This window comes from Pseudomyrmex gracilis, unplaced genomic scaffold (assembly GCF_002006095.1).
Source record: "Pseudomyrmex gracilis isolate BER0280 unplaced genomic scaffold, ASM200609v1 scaffold_214, whole genome shotgun sequence".
Taxonomy (NCBI): domain Eukaryota; kingdom Metazoa; phylum Arthropoda; class Insecta; order Hymenoptera; family Formicidae; genus Pseudomyrmex; species Pseudomyrmex gracilis.
In genome coordinates, this window is record NW_018020798.1 from 165938 (window position 1) to 185342 (window position 19405).

At 38.2% G+C, this 19405-nt stretch overlaps 1 protein-coding gene across 3 annotated transcripts in view; it reads right to left on the minus strand.

Annotated features, from left to right (window-relative positions):
* The window catches only part of LOC109858604 (protein split ends), a 64332-nt gene extending 49123 nt beyond the window's left edge, over positions 1-15209 (minus strand). For all 3 annotated transcript variants that reach the window (XM_020436034.1, XM_020436035.1, XM_020436033.1), the window contains exon 1: positions 13335-15209. In XM_020436034.1, coding sequence (XP_020291623.1) covers positions 13335-13417 — 83 coding nt within the window. In that variant the 5' untranslated portion in view covers positions 13418-15209. The remainder of the gene's footprint in view (positions 1-13334) is intronic.
* Positions 15210-19405: the final 4196 nt, after the last annotated feature.

The following is a 19405-nucleotide window of genomic DNA, read 5'->3' on the forward strand; positions in this document are numbered from 1 at the left end:
CTTGTCTTTGCGCAGGTCGTGACTTCGAGATATATGACGACGGACGATGAATTACTTATCGACGTTTCAGACAAATAACAAGAGCTCATTTTTAGCACTGGATTACTGTTTACCGTCCTTTATCTCTCTAAATAAATTCTACTTTTAACAATATATGCGTTTATGTGGGATGTGTGTGGGGGCTGTGTGTGCACGTAAGAGAGATTTGTTGTTTATAATTCTTTTTTGTGAGATAATATCTAAATTTGTGCTTCGACGAAATAGCGTCGATCGGATCGTGTCGGCCGTAACATCGCAATAATCAGAAAAATTGCGTCATACAATAATTAAGCAACATGTTTTGTATGTAAATTAAAAATTCACGACTTCGCGCAATTACGTTAACATCCTTCTATTTTTGAACATCTTACGCGATTATGCACGTACTGATTATACTGAGCTTTTTTTCTTTTTAATGTTACATGCACGTCGAAAAATTAATTCTCTCATTAAAATCGTGATAATTTTCATATCCGAGATGCTCGCGAGAAGACGCTCGCAAACTTCCGGAGAGAGACCGGATTTTATCATTTTCGACGGGGAAGACCGCGGGCGCGATTGAAAACTCGCGTGAGATTTTCGTAATGGTTGGTACTCTCGCTCTGCTCTCTTCTTCCCTCTTCTCTCTCTCTTGCCGACGGAATAAGTATGTCACGGCCAGCCGGTAGTAGAAACGACGCTCGTTTAGTCGAGCCAGGAAAGCTTCTGCGCCGATATACACGTCCGAAAGGTGAGTGTACAGGCGGGAGCGATATATGTGTATATATATGTATATACGCGACGTAGAAAGGCGATATAAGCTGTGTTTATATACGCGGTGTCCCACAACCACGGCCGTTCACCTGGAGGGATTCTTCGACCGCGACGATTTTCTGTCTTCGTGTGGCAATAACATATTGATTTATTTCTCTCGATTGCAAAAAAATAAGCAAAGAAACATTTTTTTTTTTTTTTTAACTTCGACATGTAATTTTTCACTGAAATTTAATTCATATTATTGTCAAAAGAGAGAGAGAGAGAGAGAGAGAGAGAAGACTTCGAATCGTTCATGTTTCTGTCAAAAACACATATATATTCATTCTGATACATGTATTGTCCTTGAGAGATTTGTGTACACGTCTTTCAAGTTACATTACTATTTGTTGTTCTTTAATTTTCTCCTCATCCCGAGATATTCTCGTAACGGTTTCGGTATAATCGAGTACCTTGTACGCGAGCGACGCGTGTATGCGTGTATATACGCGCGCGCGATATATCACAAACGCATAGCAGGTGCAAGAGGTTATTATAAGCGTTCTCTCTCTCTCTCTCTTTCTCTCTCTTGCTCCCTCTCTTGTGCACTGTGCCAGACGCATTTAACCTTTACGAGTCGAATGAGACGCGATAGAGAAAAGAGGAAGAAAGACGCGGAAGACTTGTGCGAGAACTTGGCATGGAAGGAGAAACGGCCCTTTTCAGTGGCGTGAGGTGCCTCTAATTTTCTCCATTATGAGAGTATAAGTACCACGCACAAGAGCGACGATTATTCCCCCTTTCTTGGGAGTCACGTCGATTAGAAGGCGCAAAGAACTTCGTGTCAGATGTCAACGAATTTGCTTCCGTCTTGATAAAAAAAAAAAAAAAAAAAAAAAAAGTGCGTAAATAATTAAAACTCATATAACAAGAACCCGTTCGGAGTGAATTAAATTTTCAATACCGTTATGACGCAAGAAACAATTTTTTACCAATTTCTTACAAAACTGTTTTATACACACTTGTATCCGAAAAAAATTGCCGAAAAAAAATTAATTAAACTCTGTGATATTATGTCGATTTCATCATCTCGAAATTCGAGACGTGCGTCTCGATTACGTGCGTGATAAAATAAAATGTTTCGGATGTGTCTTTTGAAATATGCGCGCGTCAAATTTTATACCGTTTTCATCTTTTTCGATGCCAGAGATTTTTTCTTCTCTTTGCATGTTTCTTCGCTTGATTATTCGTGTGTGATCGCGCAAGATTATTTTTCGAAAGATCCGCGGTTCTCTACGCTCATGGGCTCTTATGAATATTTATTCGTGGTGCATCGTGCCGGTACTGCTCCTTCCGTATCTGACCAGTATTTTGTAGGAAGCACACGGCTTACGGCGGTAGGTAGGGTATACGTGCATACGCCTCGTTCGGTTTTCTTGCGTGCAACGAGGTTTCTGGGAAGGTGGAGGTGTAGAAGAAGGAGGAGATGTGGAGGAAGTGGAGGAAGTAAATAAGGTAGCCGCGCAAAGGTTGGTGGAGACGCGAGCGAATAGAGTCGTTGAACCGCAAGCACAACAGACGTAGAAGACCGGCCTAAAAACGCTAAAAGAAGATGCGATTTTTATTTTCCTCTCTGTCTCCTTCTCTTCCTTCCTCCCTCTCTCTCTTTCTTTCTCACTATCTCATGGTTCGATCTGTTCTTGAAGTTTGCACGACCCGTTTCTCGAGCATTAACCAAGGCGAGTGGATTTTTATGGAAAAACATTTGAAGGTTCAACTACACGTGTTAAAAAAAAACACTCGCAATTTGAAACAACATTGGCTTGAAACGTTATAACGTGATAACAAATAAAACGTTTGTTATTACATTTCTTCTCTCTTACAAAGAAAATATTATCATTTACTGTTAACACTAACATTTCCTTCTTTTCTCCTCTCCTTTTCTTTTGCTTTTAAAAAAATAAAATTTCATTCACTTTAGTGGAAATGCGTTTTTTCCGTCGTATTTAAAGAATAAAAAAAAAAGGTCAAAAATAATAAATTTTTCCACTTTTACATGTGAAAACGCACGGGAAAACAATGTCGAGAATACTCGCGTGAGGTAAAAATACATTTCCAACAATTAACGCGAAAATGACTGACAGCACAAGTCCCGACTCTCGCATGTGTATTATTTACTTGAAAAATCAGTAAACAGTAGACTATCGTGTCGCAAATTACAATAATACCTCTGCACGCTTTAGAGCGCTTTCTAGAATAAAAAAAAAAAAAACAAAACAAAGCGTTAGAAATCTAAAGAAGAAAATATGTTTTAAACGTCGCTGCATGTCTCGCTTTCTATAAAACAAGCAATTATCGATATTTGTCTCCCATAGTAACGCGGAAGATCGACAGAATTCCGTAATATCCGGGTGAAAGAAACGCGGGATTGCACATTCGTTTTTATTGCTGACGTTTATTTGCGCGCTCAATCGATCGCGAGAGAATCAGCCGAATCCAAAATCGATTCGAGATTAGTACAAATTCACAGGGAAAATATGTTTCGTTGTTGTATGAATGCGGGAAGAATTTGCTGGGCCAATTGAATTTTTTGTCTTATCAACAAAAGTAATCGTTAGTAAAACAATATGGAAAAAAAAATTTTGCTGAAATAGAAATAAGATTAGTCACTATACGCGGATAGCAAGAAAACTCTACTAGGTCTACGAATTTGTTGTTTTATCAACAAAAATTGGAAATTTTGTAAATTTATTGAAATTTTTTATCTTTTTGCAATTCCAGCAGAAAGTTTTTTCCGTGTGTTTTTTTTGCATTGAGATGGCAACTTCGACCCCGTGACTATTGTTTCACATAAATCGCCGGTAAATCATTCTTGTTGCAATCGTATTATTTTTAATATGCTAGTTGTAGTTGACAAAGAGACTTCTCTCTTTTTCTCTCTTTCTCTTTCTTTCTCACCACCCACCCGGCGTTCCATACACGCAATGGGAGTAGGCGATGTTATTCCGCTTTCTCTAAACATGCGAACGGACTTGTAATTGCAAAACTTCTGTGAATGAATTTTCGATTCTCTCATCGAAACTATGCTCGCGGACAGAAACGCGGGCGGGAAAGCGAGCGACCGCGGCGTGCCGCGAAAGAGACACGGCACTCGGTCAGATGCAATATTCATGACCTCTTACGTCGAGCGTTCACTTTGTAAGAATGTAAGAAGAATCGAACCGTTATTTTCTGTGTCTTGCGTCACTGTGTCAAAACAATATCGTGCTAGTGTAAATACAGTGCGACAAACACGATGCCCGATCGGACAGCCGAATAGATATCAGAAAAGTTGTGTTCGAGTCTCTAACAAATGAACATTATGAAAAATACGTAAAGTGTATGCTCACATCGAACACATGCTTATTCAATACTTAGTACAGCGTAGTGTTTTGACCTTGCACGAAACCGTGCAAAGAAATACGAACAGATCTATACACAAAGAATACGTATATAGATCCGTGCGAGGATACATTTTTCATATGTATGACGCGATTATATAACGTCAATATTGTATCCCATCACCCTTTCGGAAAAAGACTTTTTAGTAATTCACCGTGCGATGTTTCGTTCGAAATAAATTCGGTCGCTGAATTTTTTTTCGCACGCGGGGCTCCCTGTATAACCAAACGTTACGAACAAGGGGGTTGCAACGTGACGCAGAGCGGGCACGAAAGGTGGGGATTCCGTGGCATGTACACACGCACACACGTATGCACGCAGTGGTACGCGCGCACGTACATAGCCATGGAGAATATATGTATGTACATGTGCGCGCGTGTCCCTATCGTACATAATGCCCTCTCTTCCAGTGTACGTGTCCCTTCCCGCCCCTCTGGTGATCCTTCTTCTGGCTCGCCCGTAGCCGCCCCGCCGATATTCCCGCCCGACGCCCTCCCGGTGTATCCCGGCGACGTTGCCGGGTGTTACATAATAGGCGAGCGGCGTTGCCGGGTCTGCACGCGCTGCGCAGCGCGGTGTTGCCAGGTCAGGCCGGTGTACCGTGTCGGCCTGCTTGCTTGCTTGCTTGCTCGTTCGCTCGTTTGTCTGCTTCAGCGAGCCTCGCTCTCTAAGGAAATCCTCTCCGCAATAAAACTTATTTCAACAAACTTATATATCTGTTCTTGATGAACCCTCTAAGAACTAATCCTAGTAAGATCTATTTGGATCCTCTTATCGGAGTTCAAACAATTTTTTACTTTTCGATATTAGAAACAATTGGAAAGAAGTTTGAAAATTGTTCATGTAAAATTAATATGTAAAAGTTGCCTCGTAATCTTTTGGCAACAGTACATTGTACAGAGCGCAGATAATTTATAATAAATAGTTTCTTCATAGCTTTATTATTGCAATATTTATATTAACACGCGCGAAAGTGTGTTTAAGTAGGATATTTAACTTACCGTAGCTATCATCCGCTTTGAGTTTATGTGCTATTCATAAATCTTATTAAGATTGATTACTTAATTTATACCAATAAAAAGAAACATTTATTACACGGTAAGTAGCAAAATTAAATAAACATGTTTATTACGCAAGTACGGAGAAAATAGAAATTCAGTATTTAATAACAATATACTTGTTTTCCTTTATATATAATTGAAAGAATTATGTAAAATAGAAATTTAATTATCGCAAGTTTTATCACACAAAACAGATCTTCCTATTTATAGGGATCTATTATGGCTATTCTCTTTGTCCTTGAAATCTCGGGAACCCTACGCAGGTCCGGATGTCTTGAACTGGTTCCTCATCTCGGGTTACCAGTCTTCTCGAACAAAGCTGCGCTCTACTTATTCTACGCTTAAAAAACTACCGTCCGAACACGAGAAGAGAAAAATTATTTTATTTGTTTTTTATGTCTTTGCAAATTGTTTTACGTTACTTGATGAGTCTTACAATCATTTAAATTGTGTATATTTAAATCGTATTTTTTATATAAAATTGTAAATAGTAAATACGATAAATTTGTATTTTTATAAAATCGTAAATAATAAAAATACAATAAAATATTCTATTAGAGTAAGCTTTAAAGCATATAAGGTTTTTCAAGCTTTGTTTTTTAAAATCTTTTTGCGTGAAAAATGAACAAATAACCACAAATATCAATTTTAATGCAAAAATTTCGTCTTCTGTTTGTCACAAATAAAAAATTGAATAAAAATTGAAATAGTAATTTAAAAATCACTGAAGAAAAATTAAGTATTATATGTCCAAAATTATTTTTCTGCAATATAAACTAGGAGTAAGAAATTAAAGAGATCGTTATCACTAATCAAATTTTTTACGTCATGTAGTTAAGGAGGTATTGACTCTCATAAAATTTCTAGAGATTACATTAAAACGTCTGGTCTCCAGTCTATGTTGATTACCGTATCAGCGGCATGGAACAAAAACACGTGCCGCGATGTCTAATTTATCACGAACGTCACAGAAAATCTTACAAGCTGAGTCATGCACGTTTACTTTTCGGAGCAGCTTTGTGGGAGACTCAATTGTGAGAGACAAATATCCGTAGCAGAAACAAAAATGGAAAGCCAGAAAAGAATACAAATATTTGTGGTGCGAAACGATAATACTTAGATATTCAAACATAAATATCGAATTTCTCTTACGTGAGTTAGAAGGCCGCGTTCGTGCGACGTTCACTTCAAAAACACCCTTAAAATTTAATTGGACATTATGGAGTTCATTGGACCTGACCTTACCAGACGTATCCTATCTCCTTATGCGGAACGTCGTTTTCAAGGATCTCTGGGCTAACTAGGAGAACTTTGGAAACAAGATAAGATATGAGAAATAGATACGAGAGAAATAAGATACGAGAAAAAAAACGGCATTTTTGTTCGTATCTTTATCATTTCTCTAAAACATGAAAGATTTGACATTACGTGTTATTTGTGAATTAGGAAGAAATCACAGTAGGATTTGAATGTTTTGCTCTTTGTCCTATCAGTTGTACATGTCAGTTTTTAATTTTAGTTATTTGAGCGCGTGAAATATTGCACCGCACGACTGAGATTCGACAAAGAATGCTATGGGAAATAAAAATATGTAAGACGAAATAAGCGTGCAACGCACTGTGTCGGAGTTTGTGCATGAAAATAAATCACTTTGATAAGGCGTTCCTTTGAATTCCATGCATACCACAGAATCTCATAATACGCAAAGGATTCAACAATTGTTTAAACTGTATTATTTTTGTCAAACCACACACTGCACGTGGAAGTTTCAAGAAAAGAAATAGCGAGCGAATTAACAAATAATGTTAATTCCTTCTTTCATATACGACGACGAAATAATATTTAGCGAGGAGAGATACTGTAATATATACTACAGTGTGAGCGGAGAGTACAGGAGAGACTGAGCCTCGTCAGCTCCGTCGTATTGTATGCTACGTCCCAAAATCGACAGCTGCACGATCGATTAACTTTACACGGTTTCTACTTGCACTTTCGTTGCATAACTCACGGCAAGGGCCACAAAGGTATTCGCGATGCAGGATATGCGAACACCCTGCGCAGCGATTTTTCAACGTTGCACGCACGCGCGACCGCGTTAGCGCAACACACGCCGACGAAAAGTGCACACACGCGTGTATAACACGCATCACACGCACGTACGTACGTAGCGTGTAATCGGCGTGTTGTAAACTATTTCGTTTGATACCCCGCAGCGGATCTCACCTGCGCATGCCAGTTATGTCACACTTGAAATGATTGTATAAATTGTTTTTAGCTGCAATTATAACAGAAACGCTCATTGGCGCGGAAGAGTGGTTGCTAAAAGAGTCGTCACGTTTATATGGTTTTGTTTCTTGTACAGTTCAATCAGAAAATTTATTTGCATATTTATTTGTACGTATAGTGAAGCTTTATAAGAAACTGCATCAGTCACAAAGGCTTTATACAACACGGTACGTGAAGTCAAAATTCAAGACTCAATTACATCATTTCCGCTATGTGAATGTCATCTTTTCAAAACTTAACTGCGTGTAAGATACTCGTGGAAGATAATTGACATGTGCTTCAAGCACGTGTTTACACAATCTGCAGTTTCTTCTCTCTGTTTTTGCAGTATAAATATTTATTTATTTCTTTTTCAGAACACAATGCTATATCTTCTTTTTTCTGTATTTACATTTAATTTAAATTCTTTAACACTATATTTTCTTTGTTTCTTATGAAAGAAAGCTGATTTTTATAGATTTTGATACGTTGAATTTGAATATGATTTTATGAGTTTGCTATCACGTTATAAATTGAAGTCAATTGATGTTTTTTATTTTCTCATTTTGGTTTTTCCAACTCAAGTCGTTTGCTATATGTGAGATATTTATTACAAAATAAAATACAACGGTGCAGTTTGCTGTCACATATGTACGAAAACAACTAACGTGGCAACGTCGTTCGGCGAGAGAAACGCTACGCCGCGTCCGCGTCACTCAGCGGCGAAACAAGCAGCGAGCGTCGTCGTTGCGACTAGAAACGCAATGTCGATCGTTCGTCCAATACCGTAACAGAGATTAAGAAATTTGACTATATTGCCTGTGTGCGCAGGTGCTCGAACAAAGTCACCAACTCTCTTCGAGCTTTCCTGTTACAGATAGACAAAAAAAATAGGACAAAACTATTTTCAGGAAATGCGGGCGATACGAGAGAGTCGTTCGAAATCTTTTGTTCTGTAACGATTTTTTCTACAAACGTAAAAACTGACATAGAAACAACTTTTATATTCCGTAACTCTTTTATAAAATGAGTTTATATGAAATATAAATCTTTTGCATATTTTGTACACATGTCTTTTTACATAGATTTTGTATACAATGTACACTAAAGTGCATTGTATACAATAATAATATGATTTTACAAATATTTACCAATGTACATTTGTCTTCGATGTGTCTCAAGAACATAAAAATTATTTAATCTTTACAGGTGTAAATATTTGACACAAATTTCTATATATGAAATTTTAACGGAAATCTTATAAAAACTTTAATACTTTTGCATATTTTAAATGTCAAATTCAGGGACGACAATTAAACGAGAATTATCGTAAAATTTACGAATGGAAGCAAAAGTGAAACCTAGAAACTGTGATGAAGTATTTTTTAGAATGTATTATTTTCTTAGTTTGTGTTTAGATTCATTAGTGCACGTGTAATGCAACTCAATAATATCGCCAACCGAATGAGCTATCTCTTTAATCACAGTCAACGTTACAGAACAATTAACACGTGTGATTTAATTATAGTAACTATTTGTGTACCTACACAAATACAGTTTAAAATCATTTTATTAAAATAATTGCGATGTTATTGAGTCCCAGTGCCGTTTTAATAACAAACAATATACAATAGGACCTCAGGCTCAACAACGATCTAATGATGTTCAGTTTCTCTCTAAGAAGTTTTTACGTCAAATCGTTGTTTAACGAAGTTTTATTGTACGTAATAAATAAAGAATAGAGAAAAGAACATCAGCTGAAAAACGTGAGGCTAGAATCGAACCCACTACAACGTTAATAAGTAGGAAATCTTTTTTCACATCAAATCGTTGTGTAATATGGTCTTACTGTACAAACTAGTTATTAATCAGATATGTACATAAACATATATACACTCGTATATATGTGCGCGTACATAAATCAGTATTAAAGTTTGATTTTTCTCGTGACATGAATTTTTCTCTTTATCCGTCATTTCTACATTCAACCCCTGCATAACGCAACGCATGCTGCTATGCATTTACCCTCACCCCACTGACGCAATGCATCGGGGGAGCAAAGTTCTGATTACCCCGACCGTTCTTCGACCCTGAGAAGCATTTATGTTACGTCGACATCGTCTGCAAGGTTAAAGAATCTCGCGACACTTCGGTTGAGAAAGTTTCATACACTTAGAAAAGTTTTGCATTATCCGAATCTACACTTTCGTCGGAAAGTTTTATCTAATCCAATTAGTGAATTTTTTTTTTAGCAATTGTTAGGAGGAACAACACGCTAAATTAAATGCGACAATAATATAAAACGGTTAGAATTTATGGCATATACATACGCGTAAATTTCAAATATATTCAATCAAATATTCGAACGTGATCATGGAAATGTCTCCTTTATGGATAATTTACATATAATTTAACGCAATATGTGCGAATACACGTTCTTAGAAATGTAGAATATACAACTTTAGCTTCGGATGAATACTTCCGCGTAGCGAATCGCGAATTCGAAAGGAAATCGAAAAATTACCGAAAAAAAAATCAAACTACAGCAAAGAAGAGCAACTATCGACTCGACGTTTAACTATAATTTATAGAAAAGAAAAATACATGTTCGTGACGTGTGTATATTATCGCGATGGTTGGCACGTGTAAAATATGTGTAACTGGATGTTGTCGGTAGAGTCGAAGGGTTTCGGCATGGGTGACGTCTCCTCGAGGGGAACACGAGGACTCTCTCTCTGGTGACGGGTGCCCGAGGGTGGAGTCGGGGTGCAGAGGCGCGGTAAGGTATGAGGTGGGGCGAGATGGGGCAAAGAGAGCGCGGCGCGGGAGATGGCGAGAAGGGAAAGAGGAGATGGCCGACCACGCGCGATCAATATACCAAAATACGCCGGCAACCCGCGCGCACGTACATACGTGTACGCGTGCGCGCGCGCGTGTCACATACATGTTATTCTTCAATGTGTCAGTATATATGTATGTGTATGTGCCTTTGCGTATGCAAATTGTAAATATAATCTAAGCCGGTCGCAGCATGTAACACGCGACTGTGTACGTGTGCACACACAACAGTTGTAACATGTAACTATCTCGCGGCAAACGATTCTGAAACAGCACCCCAGTTAAAAAATTCAATGCTCTTATCCCCGTTGGTGTACGAACAAAACGAAAATAAAAGGAATGCACGAATACACAATTTCTAATTGAACGGTAAACAGAAAATGTTTATGCGTCAAAAGTAAAAAGTTTAATAACTTTTGCAATACTTTGTTTTAATCTTTTTGCGCGCAAAATAAATTGCGATACAAATCAGACGTGTAATTGAATGCACTTTAAAAACTTCTACAAGTCGGATGTCAAATTTACGGATGTTATATTTTAGAGTACATTGTATCCGCTGTTTGAGAACCTCTGGGAGACATCACCGTTATTCATTGCCGACGCACTGATTATTTTTATCTAATAAAACACGCATAAATCACTTAACTGTTTTATGATCCTTTTTCTGTGTGTAAATACACACCACATACATGAGATTAAAGTATCGGAACTTTTGTTTAAATATTTTAAGCATTAGATTACATTAATATATTGTACATTTATAAAAATATCAGAATTGAACACATATATAATACGTAAATAAAACACTAATTCGCAGCTTTAATAATCTTATCAGTGTCTCTGTCAAAGAGAAGATGTTGCAAGATCATATTGTATTAAAAAAAAGATAAGTTTAACGATTAAGAACACCTGAAAATGTTTGCAAATACATTCCGCAATGCAGCTGACGGATCTACGACTTGTAAGAACATCGATAAGGCACATATATGGAAACTGATTATTAATGTTCTCAATTATACAGACACTTTTTTTATGTTTTTTTACGTATTTTCAATTTAAACATCACTTGAGAGACGACAATTCCAAGCACACAAGCCAAGCAATAAATGTATGTACATACTATACCGATCTTGTGTATAAATTGAATAAACATTTTTAGTTTATAAACAAAACATACGTTCCTTTCATTTCACTTTTGTCTTCTAATTCTTGTAGTTTCATCAAAAATTTGTAAAACTTTATTGTTACGAAATCGATATGCGCTCGCTGTGCTCATCGTAATCTCATTGTGTTAAATATAAATGAGTTCCAAATAATAATCAGTTGTGCGCATATTTTTATGTTGCTCAAATAATTGAAATAAGAGAAATATACACATATATGTAATTTGAACGTAGCTCGCGTTCAACGGAGCCGCGCATTGAGCGCCACTGTCGAACAATAACTTCGTGCTGCTGTGAGCTCTCAAAATGGCTGTCCTCAGCTATTATTACTTCGGGGAAAAAACAAATGACGACGCGCTCACGCTACGCGAGGAGGAGAGGAGGAGAGACAGAGCCAAGGCCCTCGGTATAACGTATCTTCGTATGCATGCGACTGTATGAGTACACATATGTATATTTGTATATATACATATATATGTATGTATGTATATATATATACATATATATATATATACACATACATATGTGTGTGCGTGTATACGCGGCCGTGTCTCTTTCTCTTTCTCTCTCTCTCTCTTTTTCTCCCTCTCTTCCTTTTTCTTTCATCTTCGATGTATCCAACGCGCACTACAGACCGTACCAAAAACATCGGGACACCTTACCTGTTTCCTGAAACCTCACATCAGTTTATCGAAGCGATAATGCCGGTTCGCGCAGAAACAAAAACATTTCTGTAAATAAAGCAACGATCTTGCAACTTTTCCTCTTTCTCCCTATATATGTATACTGTGTATGTGTATGTGTATGTACACATATATAACATATGTATATATAATATATATATATGTGTGTGTATATTTATATACATATATATTATGAATCTGTAAATATATATATAGAACGTATAAACGTCCGAAAAGAGACAAGTTACGAGAGAGAACATGATTATATATTTTTGAATACGAGATTTTATATGGGATATATAACTTTACAACTTTTATATAGGAAAATATCAAGCTGTAGATAGATAATTCCGAAGGGACTTTCAATTGTCTCTTGACTTTGTATTTTCTCTTTTTTTATAATTTATATTTCGTTCTTTTATTGTTCAACAATATTATTATTATTACATTTATTATTACATTTTATTTGTAACAACAACTCGTTGTTTACTACTAATTACAACTATTTGTTTTTCTAAGTAATTTTTCTCAAGATTAGAACAGATATGTGAATACGAAAGATATGAAGAGATATATTTAAAATTATAAATTTCTTTTTTAAAATATACGAAAAAGATGTGTATCTCTCTCTCTTTAAGATCTACAAAATATAAAAATATGAGTTGAGAAAAAAATTTAAATAAAGGTTAATATTTTTGCTCGACAACGTCACCAGGTATTGATAAAGTACTTTATTGATATTCAATATTTGTAGTTTGATCATTCGATAATCAGTTTGAAATGTGACAACAACACAAATGGAGATTCGCCTGTCTCTCAAAAGTGCAATTAAATAATCGAAAATAATCGTGAAAATTTTCTTTTTGTTTATATACATATAAAAATAAGAAAAAAAAACATTTACTAATAACTGATGCAAAATATGTAATTAATATAAAATAATTAATAAATCAATGTAAAGTGTAAAAACATTAATTTTTATACTACGGACGTACACTATTAGAACATTTGTCATATTCGAACATTTCAAAGTGATTTTGCATATTCAAAAAGTTAAGAACACAAATAAAAAAATGCGTATGCGAAAATGACAGAAGATTCACGAAACTTACCGTTTGAAATGATCCCTAATACGATCCTCTCGGATGTTTTCCGGCAGATTTCCAACCCACAGGTGACGTGTCTCTCTAACCATTTTGCTCCGAACTCTTCATTTGGGATCGGATGTTGTGGTATCGTTTGGAGGTACTGTATAACGACACACAACCTCGACCGGAACAATAATTCACCGCACACTTCACTTGACACGCAGAGCGCGCTATTTCTTTCGGTCGATTTAAAACTCTGACTGACTTTTTATCTCCCTCTTTTTACCTTTTTTCTCCTTTTACTTTTAGGAACTCACGTACTTCCGCTCTTGTCTTCACTTTATTTTACACTGACAGCGAATCAATCGTTACACACGTCCCTCCTTCTCTCGCCTTTGTTACTCCCAATTTGATCACTGCGGCGAAACGAACGGTCGATCACTAGTCACTAACCGGCAAGACGAGACGAGGATCCGAGCACACGCGACGAATGCTGTCGTCGATGACGCGACACGTTGAATCGATTGCACGTGCGTGCGCGAACGCAACAACGATAGACACGACAAAAACAGCAACAGTGGCTGCGATTGCCGAAACAACGACGGCAACGACGACGGCAACGACGACGGCGACGACGACGGCGGCGACGACGTGGCTCCCGCGATCAAACTTACTCGCCGCGACGCGCTCCGTCGTCAACGTGGGAGAGGCGGAGAAGAAGGAATAGGAGCCTTGATAGCTGACACCACTGACGATTATGATTGCGAGAATCAGTATCGTCGCCGGAGAACACCACATCGTATACCACTAAATCCGCGTATGGGGATTTATTTTGCGGCCCTGGCTTCCCTCAATCACACGTCACACCACAAGCACTTCCCGGCACTGCGCACGGCCGATCCATTTCCCCGGTGTTGAGCATAATTCCTTCTCGCGATGCACACGCGTTCGTGTCGACGTTACACCGCTCTGCCTCGTAGAGCGGTACGGCACGACACGACACGACACGATATCGCACACAGCACACAGGCACCGCACGCGCTGCAGCGCAGTGCAGCAGTAGGAAGCTATCTCAAAACATGCGAAAGATATTCTCTCGCCCGATCTTTCGTCTCCGTGCTTCGGCCTGCGTGTTGCGACTGTGACCCACTGTTGATAACGCGAGTCAATCCGAACGCACCGCTTCTTCCGCTCTCTTTCGACTTTTTCTTACTCGTGTGTAACTCTTTGGGCACGAAAAAACGACGACACTCTTTTACTGTACACTTATTGCGCACACACGCCTCTATACGTGCATCCGTTTTCGGATATACCTCAACCTCAAGCCACATACGCACGTATAGACGCGTGCGACACGCATGGAGAGCACACAGACATAATCTCGTACGCTCCGAAATGTATTCACTTTAAGATGGGATCTTTTCCTTTCTTGTTTTCCTTTTTCACATATCACCATATATATATGTACTACACATACCGCCCGCGAGTAATCACGTACGGTGTGTGTATCGCGCGTACACACACGTTTATATTTATAGATTTACCTGTGTATATGTCACCACTCTTTTTCTATTTCTTTTTTTTTTCTCTTTCTCTCTCTCTCTCTTCCTCTTCCTCTCTTTCTTACTTTACCTCTCGAACGTCTCGACTTGTTTTCGAAAATATCCGAGCATAGCTTTTGCAGAAAGAAGACAAGATCTCAAAGTTATCTCGGGATTTCGTGCAATTCCCGTTGCGGCAACGTATGTACATATGCGACAGTACCGACACTGCAATCTCCGACCGGACACATCGATACACATTTGAAAATTGCGACTCGTAACGGGTACGCCTTAAAATCGCACTCGGTTACTATTACACTCGGGTCATGTAACGCAGACGGAGCAGACTGGAGCTCCTTCTCACTGCACTACACTACACAGAGTGACGTCACCGTGGCGGGAGCGTAGCGAGGCTCGCTGACTAGCACCACTATCCCCTCGCGTGGTGGGAGACCGTGATAGGGGAGTGAAACGAGTCTACCGAGAGAGGCGGCTTGCGATCGTCGCCCGCCAGGCGGTGAGGCCGAGCAGGGGATGGTAGGGGAACATGGCGCGCGCGCTTAAAGGAAGGGAGAACTCGTTCGAATCGAAGCAAGGACAGGTAGGGAGAACTCGGGGGTACCGACGGAGTAGGGATAACGGGTCGAACGAGCTAACCCGAATCCCCGAACCACGCTTGTCTCCTTCGTCCCGTATCCCCTTCACGTCCCCTCGCCGAGATCATCGTGTTTCCTCTCTCTCTTCCTCACTCTCTTGGGCGTTTTTTTTTTTCATCTCCTGCTTCTGCCCCGCGTAAGTCATCCGTCCTCTTCCTCTTGTGCCACCACCACCTCGTGTTTCCATCGAGTCCCATCCGCCATCTTCGTTACGCGCTTCCCGTCCCACTCTTTCTCCTTGCGTCGCTCTTTCTCCTTCTCGTTCCCTTCCATTCCGTTTTGTTCCGCTCACGCGTGCGCGCTCTCGCTCTCTCTTTCTTGCTTCAGGGCCGGTTTAGAGACAGCCAATTACCCGGGGCATTGGTGCTTTCTACCGAATAAAGAATAAAGACGAACAATCGGATTACTACGAAAATAAAAGTACTTAACTTTGTGACATTTTCTCTAATCAAAGAGCTAACGATCAAACGAACGCGCTGACTTGTATATTGTATATGTACAAATTAATGAAGCTTTTGCACAGATGAACGTTTCCTCGCGCTTAAGAGAAATTCGGCACGCCACTCAAGGGACAAGGGCTCAAAGTTCTTTGTCCCGAAATTTTTCTTTATTCCGAGAAGATCTTAAAAAACGTACATTAACACATAAACAAACCGTGACGATTTTATAAAATATCTTTTTGAAACAAACTGAAAAACGATTAGTTTGGAAATTTCCGGTATTTAAAAGTCTTTTACAACTGCTTTCGAAAATCCATTTCATCATCAGTTATCTAAATATACAAATTCGAAATTTTTTGTATAACGCATCTGTAAAATATAATAACGGAAAAAGAAAATGTTCATCATTATTTACCTAAAGATTTTGCTGTGAACTATTACAGCAATGTTATCAATACTTTTTAATATGTATATATATATATACATTACACATAATGTTTTAATCTCTTAAGCTTCATTTATATACAAAACGTGTGTACTATGAAATATATATTTTTTTTATATATTATTGTTGAAAGATAAATTTATTTTTCACGCACAAAGAAAGACAAGCGATTATTCTGAGCGCATTGTGTACAGCTAAGCACAGCTGTGTTCAGTTATAGAGATTTACCTTTTTTTTCTTAGAAAATAACGCCCTTATCACAGCCAATTCAATTGTTTCTTTAGATTTCGTTAAAACAAAAGAACAGTCCGCGACTTGTTACGGGCGAACAATGCGCTAGCTGCGTGTCTGAACGATCGCCATCTTGTTCTTACTGAAAGACCACGTCCACGTACGGACGGACGTACGGGCGGACGGACGGGCCGTTGTTATGTCCATGCTTCGTGAGATCGTTGTCACTTCTCTGTCGTCGTGCAAACGTATATGTCGTATGTACGTTACGCGATTATGTCCGGGTCCCTGCAACGGCAGTAACATCCGTTCATGCCACCGCAGAAACGTTGCTCGACTAGAGAAAGCGATTTCCGTTACAACCGAAAACGGGCACGGCCGTCGAACGTTTCGTTATGGAGCAAGTCCCATCGCCTCCTCCGATTCACGATTGTGTTTTGTGTTAAACATATTTCGCGCAATTTTCGAACCGACATTTTTATTGTTTGCTCAAACCAATAGAATTTTATTAAGATTTTAGCAGACGCGGACGAGAAATCACATTTTTCGTGACAAAAAAAAACACGTGATCAATACGACATAAGTTTGCATTATAATTGCAGTATGTTGTTACTTTATTTACGATTCACGACACACATGTGACATTTTATACACCGTTTTTTGAACTCTCTCCGTGATGTTTTCAGTATCTCATTAGGAGTATTTATCATTTTGTTACACGCTCTTCGTGTAACTATCAATAATTTTATCTTTTCAATGCAATATCTCTTAATAAAGATAAACGTTATCACGTACACGTTATCTTTTAACTTTTATCTGTTGGTATATATATGTGCATAAATGACACTGCAATATTAAGGAAATATATAAGGTGTTTCCGTACTGATATTATCAGTCGGATGATCAATCAAATTGGAATTTTACATGCGAATACACGTGGCGAAAATGTATTGTTCTTATTGTTTTTATACAAGATTTTGTTTTCGAGAAAGTCAAGTTTTTTTTATCACATTATCTTTGATTGTCTTTTTAAAAAATGACAGAATTGAAAAATATTTATATAAATTTTTTTTTCCAAAACTTTTCGTCCAACGCTTCTATCACATATTTCAGTGTTTGTTGGCACATATTATCAGTATATATAAAGTTTGTTATGTTCTCATGATTCTTGCTATTAATTTTGTCATAACTGGAAAATAGAGATATATGTAGACCATGCTGGTAATCCCACGAGTTTAAAGTGAACGCGAGAAACAACAAACAACTCTGAAGCAACTTTCGGAACGTCGCGCGCAACATTTAACAAACGTCGCTAATACGCGACATACGCGTGTTTAATACTCTATACGCTCGTGAATCTTAATCCGTAGATGCGTAGGTGTGCGTCTTAATTCACCGTGCGTACATCCGTTATATCGAGTCACGAAGAAGACACCCGGCGGCGATTGGCCAAACGCCGCGGACTTCGTAGCGCAACGTTTCACTACAATTATCTTAGACCTTCTGCGAAGCGATTGATGATAGCACTTATCACATTGGATAAAGCTATTCGTCGCTCGTCATTGGAGCGCTTACTCCGCGCGTTCCTCGCGTCCGAAGGTTACGACGCGAACACAACGCGCACGAGACAAGATAAATCAAGCGCAATGCGTATAGATCGATTTCTTTTTCGCACTCTACGCGATAACAAAACCACGTAGCACGGACTGATTGTTTGTTTTTCTTTTCACACGTATATACGAATACATATGCTCTAGTTAGATAAATATAAATCTGATACAATCGGGGACAAGATGAGTTTCGATATCCATGACCGAGGTCTCCAATAGCAATTAGTCTCGTTATATAAGTTTTTTTGTCACTTGCGACACAGAAATAACGCGCGAATCTGATCACACGCGTTCGTTAGCGCTAATTTTTTTTCGGCTGTGTCAGAAATATTCAAAGATGTGTTTTCGCACAACTTTTATAAGCGCACAATAACGGTAATTTAAAATCACGTTTATTTAATAATCAACTATCCAATCAAATCCTTTTCTCTCGAGCAGATCAATCGCAAACGTTTGTACCTATATATTATACAAATGTAGAATAAAACATTTTTGAGACAAAATTTTTACAAATTGTATTAGTCAATGTTCACCTTCTACTCTTAGCGTTAACATGTGTCCGATTTGAAGTCCAGTAATTGTTTCGCAAATTGTTGTTTCAACAAGTAAACGGAGCTCTAACTTAATTTACATCAAATACAAACTGTGTCTAGCGTCGCTTTAAGGTTGCTTTATAAACTGAACAAACAACACGAACAAACAGTATACGGAACATCGCTTACAAGGTACAAACTTTGTTGTACCGTCAAAATACACAAATTACGTGTATAATTGTAAACGAATAAAGTTCACGGTTGCTATTTGTTCGTCATACAATGAGCAATCTAATGGGAACTGATTTTTTTTTTACGAACACTCTTGATACACCTACATTAGGTTAAGGTTACATCAGTTTATTGACCAAACATATGGAGTGTCTTACTGTTTTTCACTTTGTATATAAATAATTTACGAGTCGATTCAAGAGTCAAATATATAACAACTTGGGGTGTAAATTTTACACAAGAGATTTTACACAACTAGATACACAAGAAGAAAAAAATTGTAATCTCAACTGTGAATAAAAAATCCAGAGCTTTCTAAAAAAAATAAAACAAACTCGCTTCACAGATGACATTGTAGAAGGCGGCGAATGATACAACACACGCCATCTTATGATGGAGATATACGGA